This window comes from Notolabrus celidotus, chromosome 23, assembly GCF_009762535.1.
Source record: "Notolabrus celidotus isolate fNotCel1 chromosome 23, fNotCel1.pri, whole genome shotgun sequence".
Lineage (NCBI taxonomy): Eukaryota > Metazoa > Chordata > Actinopteri > Labriformes > Labridae > Notolabrus > Notolabrus celidotus.
In genome coordinates, this window is record NC_048294.1 from 333,442 (window position 1) to 349,625 (window position 16,184).

General features: G+C 37.5%; 1 protein-coding gene and 1 long non-coding RNA gene across 10 annotated transcripts in view; both read left to right on the forward strand.

Annotated features, from left to right (window-relative positions):
• LOC117807253 overlaps positions 1-13,799 on the forward strand; it is a 16,684-nt gene extending 2,885 nt beyond the window's left edge. The window contains exon 2 of the long non-coding RNA XR_004629932.1: positions 13,628-13,799. This is a non-coding gene — a long non-coding RNA (uncharacterized LOC117807253). The remainder of the gene's footprint in view (positions 1-13,627) is intronic.
• On the forward strand, positions 5,138-10,682 carry LOC117807251 (type-2 ice-structuring protein-like). Of its 9 annotated transcripts, none has more exons than XM_034676445.1 (9): positions 5,138-5,256; positions 5,449-5,532; positions 6,096-6,134; positions 6,291-6,326; positions 7,325-7,360; positions 7,634-7,740; positions 7,848-7,982; positions 9,960-10,074; positions 10,273-10,682. In XM_034676445.1, exons 2-9 carry the CDS (start codon positions 5,472-5,474, stop codon positions 10,338-10,340), a joined length of 597 nt encoding a protein of 198 aa, XP_034532336.1. In that variant the 5' UTR covers positions 5,138-5,256; positions 5,449-5,471; the 3' UTR covers positions 10,341-10,682. The 9 variants fall into 9 exon arrangements, with proteins under 9 accessions (XP_034532336.1, XP_034532341.1, XP_034532342.1 ...); XM_034676450.1 differs by having other exon boundaries at positions 7,637-7,740; XM_034676446.1 differs by having other exon boundaries at positions 5,158-5,271.
• Positions 13,800-16,184: the final 2,385 nt, after the last annotated feature.

Genomic DNA, 16,184 nt, shown 5'->3' on the forward strand with positions numbered 1-16,184 from the left:
GTTGGGGTTGGGGTTGGGGTTAGGGTTAGGGTTGGGGTTAGGGTTGGGGTTAGGGTTAGGGTTGGGGTTAGGGTTGGGGTTGGGGTTAGGGTTGGGGTTAGGGTTAGGGCTGGGGTTAGGGTTGGGGTTAGGGTTGGGGTTGGGGTTAGGGTTGGGGTTAGGGTTAGGGTTAGGGCTGGGGTTAGGGTTGGGGTTGGGGTTAGGGTTGGGGTTGGGGTTGGGGTTAGGGTTAGTGCTGGGGTTAAGGTTGGGGTTAAGGTGGGGTTTGATTCCCAGCCGGTTGACCCTTTCCTGCATGTCTCCCCACCTCTCTCTACTCCCCACACTTCCTTTCTCTCTTCAGCTGTCCTATAAAATAAAGGCCAAAAATATAAGTTAAAAGAAAAGAGTGTGTACTAACAATTGAGGGAGCAAGGGATTGAAACATGGGAGACATCTAAAATACATAAATATGAACTTGTTCATTTTTCTAAGAACTGTCTTCATAATTTAAAACTATGACCTGTGGATGTGATGGAGTCAGTCTTAACCTCTGTGAACTGAACTTTGAGCACGCTCATTTCAGTGTGAACATTCACATCACTGCTGGTAACTTATTCTAACCGTCCTCAAAAGACTCAGCATCTTTAAAGAAAGCTCTGCAACAAGAACCGTGGCAACATGAGGCCAAATGTTGGAGAGTGTTTTAAAAAATGGAGAGCAGATCGTTTCCCACATTTAGTTCATTAATGTGTCATAAATAAAAGTTTGATTTCACCTGTACCTCTTGTGTCATGGCCTGAGAGCAGGACTGTGACCTGTAACTGACTGTTGTATTGAATTCCTTGGAGAATGACTTGTCGATATATTCATCATGATAAGGGATATTTCATTGTCTGAGAACTTTAATTTGGAGAAGTTGAATCGTCTGAGAAACAGAACAAAAGAGAAGTTTAGGAATTATTTCACTTTAATTGTTTTATTAAAAAGTGCTTGTCATATCTTGTTTTATTCTTTATATTAAAGAGTTAAAAGAATGAAGATCATCTTTTAAATAATTCATTGAAATAGTTTTTTGTTTACAAAATTCCTTCTTCTTAGGAATTAATCTAAAAACATTCCAGCAAAGAGTGCTGCCTTCAGTCCATTCATTCTCCCCTTAACACAGACAGGTTGGATAGATCCAAAGTTACCTTTCTCTATAACAGTTACAGCTCTACCCAGAGGAAAATTTTACTGCTCAATGTTTTCTCTTCCAAGTCTCTGGAGACAAAATTGAGATTCTCACTTCAGCCTCATTCAAGTTTCAAATTGTTCTCATTAGTTTCTCCTAAAATTCCCTAAAGAATCCATGACATGAGTCTTATCTGAGACTTAAATGAGAGATCTCATTAATGGATCATTTTCTTCTCTTGTTTTAAATATATTTTTGGCCTTTATTTGACAGGACAGCTGAAGAGAGACAGGAAATGTGGGGAGTAGTGAGCGGGGGAAGACATGCAGGAAATGGTCAACAGGCTGGGAATCAAACCAGCGACTGCTGCGATGAGGACTGTAGCCTCTGTATGTGGGGCGCTTAGACCACTAGGCCACCAGCGCCCTAAAGAATCCACTCCTTTAATTGTAATAATCTGGATAAATCTGGTCGGCCCTTTTGCGGCCCATATTTTAAATAAAGGGTCGGTCAGACCTGGAGATATGAAATCTCTATCTGTTGCAGTCTCTCTCAAATCCACTAAATCTTAGTGAAGTGGTTTTGTTCCACACAGACTTGTAAAGGAAGGACCATACTGTGAAGTCAGAAAAGAGATCATTTAACATCTAAAGTCCTGATCTGAAGTGGTTCAAATGTTTTAATGAGGATTGTAAGTTTGTGGATAATTAGATTGAAATGTTAATTTTGCAGGGCTCTATAAATGTTGATGAAAAGATGAGCTCAGGCTCTTTCTTTGCTCCATCTGAGCTCAACTTGAGACACAAAAACTGAGTCTGACTAAAACAGATGGATGAGGTTAGACTGAGAGAGCTCCCTGATTTCTCCACCTGAGCTCAAAAGGAGTCACAACACCTGAGAAATACCTGAGAACCATTTCAGATTCAGACCAGATCTCCTTTAGAACTGAAAGGGAGACTAAGCTGAGACTTAGTCTCTGGAGGCAAGAATGAGAAACAGGAGACATAAGCTATAGTCTCATTCTGCTTTCAAACAGATCTCATTGTTGTCTAGGAGACAGAAATGAAACACTTTTGAGATCTCCTCTCTAAATTTCTTTTCCTATGGGTAAACACGTGCTAATGCAAAAATTCACACAATACATTTTCTGTAAACTACCAAAGCAGCAAAACACTGTCTTTGTGAAAAACACATTTTGTTAAAAATGTACCTTTCTTTTGGTTTTCAGACAAAGACTGACGTGCTCCACTCAAAGAAGTTCTCAAAAACCCTCCAGGCCTGAGAGCAGGATTGGGACATATGTAACTGACTGTTGCATTGTGTCTCTTTCAGAATGACTTGTCGATATATTCATCATGATATGAAGGTGATTTTGCTCAATCACTTTAACTGTTTTATTAAAAAGTGCTTGGCATGTTGCAAAAGAAGGACTTCTGATTCTATCTTGTTTTATTCTTTATACTGAAGAGTTAAAAGAATGAAGATCATCTTTTAAATAATTCAATGAAATAGTTTTTTCTTTACAAAATTCCTTCTTCTAAGGAATTAATCTAAAAACATCACAACAAAGAGTGCTGCCTTCAGTCCATTCATTCCCTTAACACAGACAGGTTGGATAGATCCAAAGTTACCTTTCTCTATAACAATTAGACTTAGAACTTTTATTTGTCCACAATGTGAAAAATTGCCTTTTGGCTTCACAGACAACAAACAATACAACCTTTTTAGACAAACACAGAGAGAGTGCTTGGGATTCTTCCTGGTGATTGCCAGCAGAATTATTTCAAGGAGCTAGTATAAAACATATCCGTATGTACATACACATACACATACACATACATAAGAACACATATGCATACACACATATACACATACATTTATGTGGATAGACATATGCATGCACATAGACAAGTGCATATGTACATACACATAAAACCTACAATTGAAGTCTTAAAATTATGCAGGCCCCTGTAAACCCTGGACAGGGGACAGGTGGATGCTGCAGTTTACTATTTATTTGTTTGAGTTTGCTAAAATGGGAAGTTAAAAGTTTGGTTTGATTTTGTGATTACAGCTCTAAACACGTGCTAATGCAAAAATTCACACAATACATTTTCTGTAAACTACCAAAGCAGCAGAACACTGTCTTTGTGAAAAACACATTTTGTTAAAAATGTTCCTTTCTTTTGGTTTTCAGACAAAGACTGACGTGCTCCACTCAAAGAAGTTCTGAAAAACCCTCCAGGCTGACCTAAAGAACATCTATATATGTGTGTATGGCATCACTGCTATAAGTCACTCTTTCTGTAAACAACTCCAAAAACATTTTGGGGTAACACTTTATATTAACTACACACTTTAAAGCATTAATTAAGCATTAATTAATGCTTAACTCATCATCTGTAAAGCATTGTTCATACATTAATACTCATTTATATATCATGTAGAAACACAGTTATAAATGTGTTATTATTCATGAATATGACTCTCTATAATGTGTTAACTAACTCTTTGTTCATACTTTATAAATGATGGATTCACCAAATACAAATGAGCTATTATGGTCATTATAAACCAGTTATAAACACATTTACAGGTTATGATTCTAACATTTATTAAGGGTTAGTGAACACCTTATTACATAGCAAATTATGATTAATTAAGGTAGTCACAAAGTACTTATAAGCTGCTTGTTCATGGTTTTGTGAGCTGATCTAAAGTGAGGACTTTTTATGCTTTACAAAGAATTCATTAATGGGATTTAAGACCAGCAGCACCTTAAAACACAGAAGTCACAGATATTGATTCAACAGACAGAACACATGTACTTAAACTTGTGTTTATTAAAAGGAAACAACCTCTGTATAAAACCACATTTATCAAAATAACTCTTCATATGAACTTAAAATACTCTGCAACTGAAAAAGAAAATATCTCAAACTTAAAGTGCTCACAGTGGAAAAACTCAAATAAAATATTACAAATCAGTTATATAAAAAGACAGTAACATTTAAACTCTGGCTGTATAAAACCATTTGTAAACACAAGTTAAAATGCAGCTGAAAAACTGAACAATAACTTGGATTCTGTGTTTTAAGGTGCTGCTGGTCTTAAATCTCATTAATGAATGCTTGTAAAGCATAACAAGTCCTCACTTTAGATCAGCTCACAAAACCATGAACAAGCAGCTTATAAGTCCTTTGTGACTACCTTAATTAATTATAATTTGCTATGTAATAAGGTGTTCACTAACCCCTACTAAATGTTAGAATCATAACCTGTAAATGTGTTTATAACTGCTTTATAATGACCATAATAGCTTATTTGTATTTGGTGAATCCATCATTTATAAAGTATGAACAAAGAGTTAGTTAACACATTATAGAGAGTCATATTCATGAATAATAAAACATTTATAACTGTGTTTCTACATGATATATAAATGAGTATTAATGTATGAACAATGTTTTACAGATGATGAGTTAAGTATTAATTAATGCTTAATTAATGCTTAAAAGTGTGTAGTTAATATAAAGTGTTACCCATTTTGGTTTGAGTTTCACATTTGATGTTTTTGAAGCTTGATATTTTCTACTCCAGGAAAAGTGTCATATTTATTTCAGAACAAGTAAACTCCAAAGATAACTGCCAGTGTGTGCTTTACATGCAACATGAAACAGCTGCATGTGACGGACTCAAACCAGTCAAACCAACAGAAGCTTTGGTTGCACATGTTAAAAGCAGAATATTCATTTGTTCTATTTCACACACTGTGATTGTCTGAAAGTTGGAATAACTCTGAGTTGTTGAATTGGACCAAAACAGGCTTAAACTAAGCTTGGATCCCTGCACATCTCAAACTCTCTTCTTCTCATCTCTCTGATATGATTTTATTTGATAATACAGTCTTGTTCAGGTTGTTCAGGACACTGAGTGTGTGATGATGTTGTATCTGTGTCCATATTTGGTAATCTTGTGTCCAGTTCCTTGTTCTTTAACAGATGATGAGATAAAAAGTTGTATATAAGAGACGTTGCTTCTCTGGTTCAGTACCCCAACACAGGAAAGTTGAAGCTCCACCGAGAAGAAGAAGAAGAAGAAGAAGAAGAAGAAGAAGAAGAAGAAGAAGAAGAAGAAGAAGAAGAAGAAGAAGAAGAAGAAGGAGAAGAAGAAGGTGATTCAGCAGAAAATCTGAGTCCAGCTGTCTTATCATCTTCACTTTCCCTGCAGTCACTGTAGGTGATCTGTTCCCCAACAGCAGCATCCGTGACACTTCTGCTTCTGTTTGACTCTTTAGGCTCATCTCATCAACTTCACAATGAAGATCCTGGCTGTGTCTGCTCTCCTCTGTGCCATGATGGCTCTGACTACTGCTGCTGGTGAGTATATCACATATATAGAGAGAGTGTTACAGTCTTATGGATGTGTGTGATATCAGAAACAAATCAGGCAGTGGCTTACCTCTGCAGTTTGAGGGGCAAGGGGCGAAACCAAAAAGGGGAACCTCTGTTCAAACTTCTGGTACTCACAGTTTAGGGTGAATTTAAATGTAATGAGGCAAAGGTAACAAGAAGGGGTTCTGGGGTCCTTCCCCATAAACATTTTGAGCATCTCACACTTCATTTCCATCATGGTGAATATTTTAGAGACACATTGCAGTGGAATTGGAATTGAGAAAAAAAGGAAAACACAAAAATATTGTTATATTTCCATATTTTGGATCATATGATATAATCAACATAATGTAACATAATTAACTACAAGGGCATCCAGAGGTTACTTTTTCATGTGTTTTTAACTGAGAGGGCTTTTTTTAATGTTTCATCTAGTCCATGAGGGCACTTTAGAGCAGTCCCTTTCAGACTTGAGCCCCCCCACCCCAAGTACACCACCGAGTACACCACTGCATTCAGGTCAATAACCCCAGTGTCAATCTTTCCAGCTGTTGCAGAGGCAGATCCTGAGGATGCAGAAACAGCAGGTCAGTTCATCTCTGATAAGAGCTCTTTCTGTGCCATGATGGCTCTGACTCCTTCTGCTGCTGCTGAATTTATCAAATATAGAGTGTTACAGTCTTATGCATGTGAGTGATGTCAGAAACAAATCAGGTCAATAACTCAAGTGTCAATCTTTCCAGCTGTTCCAGAGGAAGAACCTGAAGATGCACAAGGAGGTCAGTTCATCTCTGATAAGAGCTCTTTTTGTCTAACGCTGTCTCTGCTCTCCTCTGTGCCATGATGGCTCTGACTCCTGCTGCTGCTGGTGAATTTATCAATTATAGAGTGTTACAGTCTTATATACAGTATTTCATAAAAGTGAGTCCACCCCTCACATGCCTTCTAAAGATGATGCACAAGACAGCAGACTAAGGACATAGATTACTGGAACCATGTCTTGTGGTCTGATGAGACCAAGATAAACTTACTTGGCTCAGATGGTGTCAAGCGTGTGTGGGGGCGCCCAGGTGAGGAGTACAAAGACAAGTGTGTCTTGCCTACAGTCAAGCATGGGGGTGGAAGTGTCATGGTCTGGGGCTGCATGAGTGCTGCCGGCACTGGGGAGCTACAGTTCACTGAGGGAACCATGAATGCCAACAGGGCAGTATTCCAACATGATAACGACCCCTAACACACCTCCAAGACGGCCCCTGCCTTTGCTAAAGAAGCTGAGGGTGAAGGTGATGGAGTGGCCAAGCATGTCTCCAGACCTAAACCCTATTGAGCATCTGTGGGGCATCCTCAAACTGAAGGTGGAGGAGCACAAGGTCTGGAAGAGGTCTCCAGTGGGAACCTGTGAAGCTCTGGTGAACTCCATGCCCAAGAGGGTTCAGGCAGTGCTGGAGAATAATGGTGGCCACAGAAAATATTGACACTTTGGGCCTAATTTGGACATTTTCACTGAGGGGTGTACTCACTTTTGTTGCCGGGGGTTTAGGCATTAATGGCTGTGTGTTGAGTTATTTTGAGGGGACAGTAAATTTACACTGTTATACAAGCTGTACACTGACTACTTTACATTATATCAAAGTGTCATTTCTTCAGTGTTGTTCCATGAAAAGATAGAATTAAATATGTGCAGAAATGTGAGGGGTGTGCTAACTTCTGTGAGATACTGTATGTGAGTGATATCAGAAACAAATCAGGTCAATAACTCAAGTGTCAAACTTTCTAGCTGTTCCAGAGGAAGAATCTGAAGATGAACAAGCAGGTCAGTTCATCTCTGATAAAAGCTCTTGAGTGTTATTTTTTTTGCAGTATCAGTGTTTTTTTATTTTGGTATTTTATGATTTTATACTATATACTATGTATGTTATTTTATCCCATGTCAGTTGCCTAATTTGGAACTGCAGTTTTCCCTTATATTATATAATGTTGCTATGTTTTGTATTATGTCAGCTTGTGTGAGCTTTTTATTCTTATTATGTTGAATTCAGTGCAGTCCTCTCAACATTACTTCCATTTCTTCATTTGTGTTGTTTAGTAGAGCTCGATGTTGTGAAGAGGACTCATTGCCACTCAGGATGGAAGCTGATTGGTCACCGCTATTTCTTCTATGTTGCTCAACACCTGACCTGGGCTCAAGCTGAGGTATGAGATGACTAACATGGGCTGCAGAATGCTTCTGAGTTCAGTTACATCTGTGTCAACCATCATTACATTGATTTCTATTTTTTTTCTGCTTATCTTCACTTTAGAAAAAGTGCGTCTCCCTGGGTGGACATCTGGCATCTGTGCATTCCCAGTGGGAGTATCATCAAATAAGAAGTCTGATCAAAGCACAAAGCCATGGGCATCCTGCGGCATGGGTTGGAGGCACTGATAGTTGCCAGGTATATAGTTTATCACTACAAATAAGTCTTTTTGTGTTTCAGTTTGAAGGTTGATTCTTGATTAGAACAGAAACAAGATAAAAAGACTTATTTTAAGGTACTTTTACCTTGAAATAAGCAAAAAATCTGCCAGTAAAACAAGTGAAAATTTGCTTGGTAAGATTTCCTAAAATAAGACTTAATATTTAGAAAACTATGATCTTAAAATTAGCAGTTAAATCTTAAGTAATATTTGACCAGTATTTTAAAGTGTCTCAGAATAAGACAGGAATGATACATTTCATGTCAACTTCTTCATGTGAGATATATTCACCTTAATCTGAGTTGTATTATAGCAGCACTTCTCTAGGTTTAAGACCATCTTGTTCTTGAAATAAGATGACAAAGTTGAATTGTCTCATGTTGAGATGTAATGTCTTCTCATAGTGAGCTGGATATACTAATATTCAGTCATGTTGTTCTTTAGGAGAAGACAGCTCTGCTCTAAAGGAGCTGTTTCATTGTGTGCATGGAGTTTGAGGAGGAAGATTTATATCTGATTTAAAGAGACAGTGTCTGAAAACTGAAACCCACCCTTAAAACAACAACTTCTCTTCTTCTTTCTTTCTTTCTTTACTTCTTTCTTTTTTTCTTTTTTTCTTTCTTTCTTTCTTTCTTTATTTTTCTTTCTTTCTTTTTCTTTCTTTCTCTTTTTCTTTCTCTTTTTCTTTCTCTTTTTCTTTCTTTCTTTTTTTCTTTCTTTCTTTCTTGCCTTCTTTTTTCTTTCTTTCTTTCTTTCTTTCTTTCCTTCTTTCTTTCTTCTTTCTCTTTTTCCTTTCTTTTTTTTTCTTCTTTCTTTTGTTCTTTCTTTCTTCCTTTCTCTTTTTTCTTTCTTTCTTTCTTTCTTTGTTTCTTCCTCTCTTTTCTTCTTTCTTTCTTTCTTTTTGTCTTTTCTTCTTTCTTTCTTTCTTTATGTCTTTCTTTCTTTCTTTTTCTCTTCTTTCTTCTTTCTTGTGTCTTCTTTTTTTTCTTTCTTTCTTTCTTTCCTTTCTCTTTCTTTCTTTCTCTTTCTTTCTTTCTTTCTTCTTTCTTTCTTCTTTTCTTTCTTCTTTCTCTTCTTTCTTCTTTCTTTCTTTCTTCTTTCTTTCTTTCTTCTTTCTTTCTTTTTCTTTTCTTTCTTCTTTCTTTTCTTTCTCTTCTTTTCCTTTCTTCTTTCTTTCTCTATGTTTCTTTTCTTTCTTATTCCTTTCTTTCTTTCCCCCTTTCTTTTCTTTCTTTCTTTCTTTCTTTCTCTTTTTTCTTTCTTTTCTTTCTTCTTTTCTTTCTTTCTTCTTCTTTTTCTTTCCTTCTTTTTTCTCTTTTTCTTCCGTCCTTTCTTTCTTTCTTCTCTCTTTCTTTTTTTTCTTTCTCCTTTCTCTTTCTTTTCTTCTTTCCTTCTCTTTTTCTTTCTTCTTTCTTTTCTTTCTTTTTCTTTCTTTTCTTTCTGTTTCTTTCTTTCTTTCTTTCTTTCTTCTTTCTTTCTTTCTTTCTTTCTATCATTCATACTTTCTTTTTTTCTTTCTTACTTTCTTTCTTTCTTTCTTTTTTTTTCTTTCTTTCTTTCGTTCTTTCTTCTTTCTTTCTTTCTTTTTTCTTTCTTTCTTTATTTCTTTCTTTTTTTTCTTTCTTCCTTTATTTCTTTCTGTCTTTCTTTCTTTCTTTCTTTCTTTCTTTTTTTCTTTCTTTCTTTCTTTACAATAAAAGTCATTTCCTTATATCAAGTACAGGGTTTGTCTTAAATCTTAAATTGTCTTTTTGTGTTTCAGTTTTAAGGTTGATTCTTGATTAGAACAGAAACAAGATAAAAATACATATTTTAAGGTACTTTTACCTTGAAATAAGCAAAAAAATCAGCTTATCTGCTGAAAATTTGCTTGGTAAGATTTCTTAAAATAAGACGTAATATTTAGAAAACACTGCTTAAAAACAACAACTTCTCTTTCTTTCTTTCTTTTCAAGGAGGGAGTTTGGCGCTGGAGCGATGGTTCCTGTTTCGACTTCAAACAGTGGTGCAGGGGAGAGCCAAACAATGGACTGGGGACCAATCAGGACTGTCTACAGATAAATTTCAGCTGTAAATAATCAATCACATTCTATTATTAGTGATGTATATAGAAACAGTTTATTAAGGATGAAAAGGAGCTATGTTTATGAATGTTTTTACCCTCTTTAGTGAATGTGTAAGAACTAACTTACTTACTATGAGTCTAAATCAAAGTATGCACAGTGCCTAACAATATTCTCCTGTGTTCTGTGTTCTTTATATTTACAGGTAACAAGTGCTGGGATGATCTCTGGTGTCATCACCGTCGCCCCTCCGTCTGTGTCAGGAAGTGGTGAACCGTGGTCTGACCCTGAGGCATGAAGAGGCTGTGAAACACACAAACACAGATCGATGTGTGTTTGAAAAGTCATCTCTCACGACGCCGTCAGTCTCATGTGGAACCTGAGCGCTCTAAATCTCTCTCTTCTCTCTTTTCTGTCGCTGTAACGCTTCATAAGGAAAGATGTGACAAGTGACACAAACAGGAGGTGGATTGTCTCTGAGGCCTTGTGCCCTTAATAAGATCAGACTGAATGTGGAATGGAAAGAACGCTTTAAGCACAACTTTATTCTTTGGTTTGAACTCTTCTTTCTAATCTGAATGCAAAATTAAAAGCTTCAAGCATTGAAAAAACGTCTCTGTGTGTGACATGTCATGTGTTCATGAAATACACTACCGTTCAAAAGTTTGGGGTCACTTAAAAATGTCCTTATTTTTGAAAGAAAAGCACTGTTTTTTTTCAATGAAGATAACATTAAATGAATCAGAAATACACTCTATACATCGTTAATGTGGTAAATGACTATTCTAGCTGCAAACGTCTGGTATTTAATGGAATATCTACATAGGTGTATAGAGGCTAATTTCCAGCAACCATCACTCCAGTGTTCTAATGGTACATTGTGTTTGCTAATCGCGTTAGAAAGCTAATGGATGATTAGAAACACCTTCAACTATAACAGCAACCCCGTTATTCATAACACCATACGAATTTGGAAACAAATTACTAAACATTTTAAACTCAGGGCAATGTCTTTCTCCCTCCCGATAGCAGCGAACCCCTCTTTTGCTCCATCAAATTTAGATGGTGCTTTTCTTGCATGGAGGGACATGGGAATATACAGTATGGGTGATCTGTACTTGGAGGGGGTGTTTGCATCTTTCCAACAGCTTAAAGGGAAATATGGCCTGCCATGTCAGGATTTCTTTAAATATTTACAGGTGAGGAGTTACGTGAGATCACATATGCCGGCCTTTGAAAGTGCAAGGCCCGACAAACTGGATAGCTGTCTTAAGCATCTTGGTGGGTCAAAAAGTCTAATCTCCAACCTGTATAGTGCATTTCAGACTATGGCCCTCGGAGTCTCTGACACCCTTAAGGCAGGATGGGAGGCAGAACTTGGGGAACAATTATCAGAGGACACCCGGAATGAAAGCTTGAAGTTTGTGCACGAGTGTTCCATTAATGCGCGACATTGTTTGATTCAATTTAAAATTTTGCACAGACTGCACTATTCAAAGTCTAAATTGCACAGAATATTCCCAGAAATTTCACCACACTGTGATAAATGCAACTCAACAGAATCAAATCTAACACACAGTTATGTCCTGTGTCCCAGCTTGCAAAATTTCTGGATTGGAATTTTTAACTTTCTTTCACAAGTTCTGGGGGTGGAGATTAAACCCGATCCCATATTGATCATCTTGGGGGTGTGGGAGGGGCTCAGGAACCTCCAAGTCTCTGAAAGCTGTCTTTTATCTTATGGGCTGCTTACTGCTAAGAAACTGATCCTCCTATTTTGGAAGAAGAAAGAAGCACCTACCCTCAAAGTATGGTTAACAGAGATTATAGACACACTTCACTTAGAGAGAATTAGATTTGTTCTTAACAACAGACTTGAGAAGTTTGAGAAAATTTGGTGCCCATTGATCTCCTTTTTGCAGAATTGAAATGATCAACTTTGTGTACACTGTCAGGTAGCACTCCTTGGGAGGGTTGAGGGAGGGGGGAGGGTGGGATAGTTATAGTTATAGTTATAGTTCTACTGTCTACCCTATGAGACAGACAGCTTTGCCTGATAATAAGGAATTAATAATATGAATTAGTGACGATGTAATGTCTGTAAGGTCAGGCTTTTGATTTATGTTACATGAAAATTGAATGTCGATGTGGATGCTCTGTGGAGATCCTGTTTTTCCTTAATAAACATATTGAAACAAAAGAAACACCTTCAAAACCCTTGTGCAATCATGTTAGCACAGCTGAAAAGGGTTTTGCTGGTTAGAGAAGCTGTAAAACTGGCCTTTCTTTGAGCTAGTTGAGTATCTGGAGCATCACATGTGTGGGTTCGATTATACTCTCACAATGGCCAGAAAAAGAGAACTTTCATATGAAACTCCACAGTCTATTCTTGTTCTTAGAAATTAAGTATATTCCATGCGAGAAATTTCCAAGAAACTGAACATTTCCTACAACGATGTGTACTACTCCCTTCAGAGAACAGCACAAACAGGCTCTAACCAGGGTAGAAAGAGAAGTGGGAGGCCCCGGTGCACAACAGTACAAGAAGACACGTACAGTAGAGTCTCTAGTTTGAGAAACAGACGCCTCACAGGTCCTGAACTGGCAGCTTTATTAAATGGTACCCGCAAAACGCCAGTGTCAACGTCTACAGTGAAGAGGTGACTCTGGGATGCTGGCCCTCTAGGTAGAGTGGCAAAGAAAAAGCCATATCTGAGACTGGCCAATAAAAGGAAAAGATTAATATGGGCAAAAGAACACAGACACTGAACAGAGGAAGATTGGAAAAAAGTGTTATGGACAGACAAATCGAAGTTTGAGGTGTTTGGATCACACAGAAGAAGATTAGTGAGATGCAGAACAAGTGAAAAGATGCTGGAAGAGTGCCTGACACCATCTGTTAAGCATGGTAGAGGTCATGTGATGGTGTGGAGCTGCTTTGGTGCAGGTAAAGTGGGAGATTTGTACAAGATAAAGGGGATTTTGAATCATGAAGGCTATCACTCAATTTTGCAACGCCATGCCATACCCTGTGGACAGCGCTTGATTGGAGCCAATTTCCTCCTACAACAGGACAATGACCCAAAGCACACTTCCAGATTATGCAAGAACTATTTAGGGAAGAAGCAGGCAGCTGGTATTCTGTCTGTAATGGAGTGGACAGCGCAGTCACCAGATCTCAACCCCATTGAGCTGTTGTAGGAGCAGCTTGACTGTATGGTACACAAGAAGTGTCCATCAAGCCAATCCAACTTGTGGGAGGGGCTTCAGGAGGTGTGGGGTGACATTTCTTCAGATTCCCTCAACAAATAAACAGCTAGAATGCCAAAGGTCTGCAATGCTGTAGTTGCTGCAAAGGGAGCATTCTTTAATGAAAGCAAAGTTTGAAGGACAAAATTATTACTTCAACTAAAAATCATTATTTCTAACATTCTCAATGTCTTGACTATATTTTCTATTCATTTTGTAACTCATTTGATAAATAAAAGTGTGAGTTTTCATGGAAAACACAAAATTGTCTGGGTGACCCCAAACTTTTGAATGGTAGTGTATGTCCTGAGGTTATCCTCTTGTCTTGTCTATAAGGTAACAGAGCAGCACTTCTCAGTAGATTAGAGTGTGTTCATGTGAAGCATTATTTGGTCTCACAAGAGTTCAGAGTTCAGACACTGGAACTTGGGTAACTGCATAAACTCATGTCTGAATCTATCATTTAAAAGACTTCAAATATTGTGTGTAGTAGAAGCAAGCTTTCCTGGTAGTGTTCATCCACATTAACTCCAGAGCCTCTGATCACAGACGGTGGCCCTCCTGCAGGCCAGGAGGATGGTTGCTCTATCTTGGAGAGAGACAGAAGTATCATCTGCACAATCTTGGATTAGAGAGATGGCAATGTGTGTTACACTAGAAAAGTTAACCTATGTAATTAGGGGTAAAATGCAAGAATTTGAAGAGGTGTGGGCACCCTTAATGGACTTTCTCAGGCAACAATAGACTATACTTATCTGTAAGGCTATTGAGTGTGACAATTTTATTTTATTTTTCTTAATTTAATTGTGTTATTATTATTTTGTGTGTGTTTCTGTGTATGCAGCAAGGGCTGCTTGTATTTTATTTTGCAACTGGTGTGGTATGTGGTGATGTTTTCTGTATGTTCTTATTGAAAATCAATAAAAAATATATTGTTAAAGAACAAAGAAGATTAGAGTGTGTTAATGTGAAGCATTTTTTGGTCTCACAAGAGTTCAGAGTTCAGACACTGGAACTTGGGTAACTGCATAAACTCATGTCTGAATCTATCATTTAAAACACTTCAAATATTGTGTGTAGTAGAAGCAAGCTTTCCTGGTAGTGTTCATCCACATTAACTCCAGAGCCTCTGATCACAGACGGTGTATGAGAGGTGGATGCAGCCTCTTGGTTTCTAAAGTTGAATCAGTGTTGAGGTGGCTTTAATCTGCATTCTTTGTAAAGGCCAGCAGGGGGAGACAACACAGCAGAAAGAACTCCTGTTGTTTGGAAGCTGATGGGAAATTGAGTTTACTTCTCTGATGAAGGTGTCACTGGAGCAGATTCCTCTCTCCTCTGCACCGAGGAAAAGTTGAAACATTGGTTTCATGTCACCATGAAAATGTAGATTAAAATAATATTTTGGAGATTTAACCTTGTAGAGGCAACTGACTGAAACTAGCAGAGTATCACCAAATCACCACTTTGATATGAGATACTTCAAATCCAACAGATTGGTTTAACTATTGATTAACTCAAAATCACCTTACATGTTGTATTAGATAATATAATGATGAATTAACATGTGTCTCTGATTGAGGGGCAAAAAGTTAATCTGCATAAAATAAGAAACATTTAGAAATAACTTCTAAATCATTTAATATCTGATCCTAATTGGAGATATAACTGTCTCAAGATAACATGTTGTACTTCAACTAAGATTTAAGAAGACTTCTCACTACAGCTATTGAACTGAGATTACTATATCATCTATTTAGCAGGTACACAATCTCTTTCTCCTTGACTGAAATCTTAATGAAACAAAGTTGAATTATCATCACAACAGGGATGAGTTGGACAGCTCTCCTGTTTATCACATATTCATTTTAAATATATGTTTATCAGACAACTAGAGAAACGTTCTGATCTCTGTGACCTCAGGGTGATGAAGAGATGTCTCAGACCAGTTCTTTGACTCCAAGGTGTCCAAACAGTTTTCTTTAATTTACACTCCAGAGAACAAAAGCTGATATTTGTTATTTACTGTAACTGTTATTAAGATCAGTCTGTCATCATTCAAATAGTGCACATACACTTTCCATCATTAATGGAGCTGTAACCACAAGTCTGTATGAGCTGTTGTTGTTAATTGTTGTCATCTGTCTCTATCCATCTCTCTCTATTCCAGCATCTCAACATGTCTACAGCAGATGTCTGTGTACCATGAGTCTAGGTTCTTCTTGAGGATTCTGTCCATCAAAGGATGTTTTTCCTCCTCCTGTTAATTACTAAAAGCAACAAAGTGCTCTACTGATGTCAGATTATTGTTTAGTTTTGTGAATAGTTTGAGAGTAAGGTCTAAAGCTGCTCGGTTTGTAAAGCACCTTGAGATAACGTTTTACAAATTAGTGCTTAATTAGGGCCCGAGCACCAATGGTGGCGAAGGCCCTATTGTAACCCTAAGGATTGATTTTTTATAAAAACACATTTTTGGAGCCCTGAACATGCATGAAAGGGCGGATATTTTTGCACACTCATCAGGCCTGGTGAAAAATGTACTAATCTATTGGTCTCGCAAAAAAAAAAAAAATCAAAAAAATGTGCTCACTAGCGCCCCCTACATTTTTCAAAAACCCCTCCCCATAGAGGTTATTTTGAGCTACATGCTTGAAAATCAATATGCATATTCATGGCATCAGGATGCACAAAAAAGCCTCATGCACCCATATCCCAAACTCAACAGTAAGAGCGCCACCTAGCTTTGAACATGAAAAATGGCGTCCAAATAAGGGTGCATACTGTCTTTATCTTCACCTAGGGCTTTTCTCCAATTTAGTCCAAACCAAGGGCAACCTATTGTAGACCCATTGACGATTAAAGATTATAAAA

What these genes read in the sequence shown, in the direction of transcription:
- LOC117807251 (XM_034676445.1), top strand. Translation starts at nt 5,472, where the DNA reads ATGAAGATCCTGGCTGTGTCTGCTCTCCTCTGTGCCATGATGGCTCTG. An exon ending in GGCTCTGACTACTGCTGCTG is followed by an intron (nt 5,533 to 6,095) that starts GTGAGTATATCA and finishes CAATCTTTCCAG; the next exon opens with CTGTTGCAGAGGCAGATCCT. An exon ending in ACCTGAAGATGCACAAGGAG is followed by an intron (nt 6,327 to 7,324) that starts GTCAGTTCATCT and finishes CAAACTTTCTAG; the next exon opens with CTGTTCCAGAGGAAGAATCT.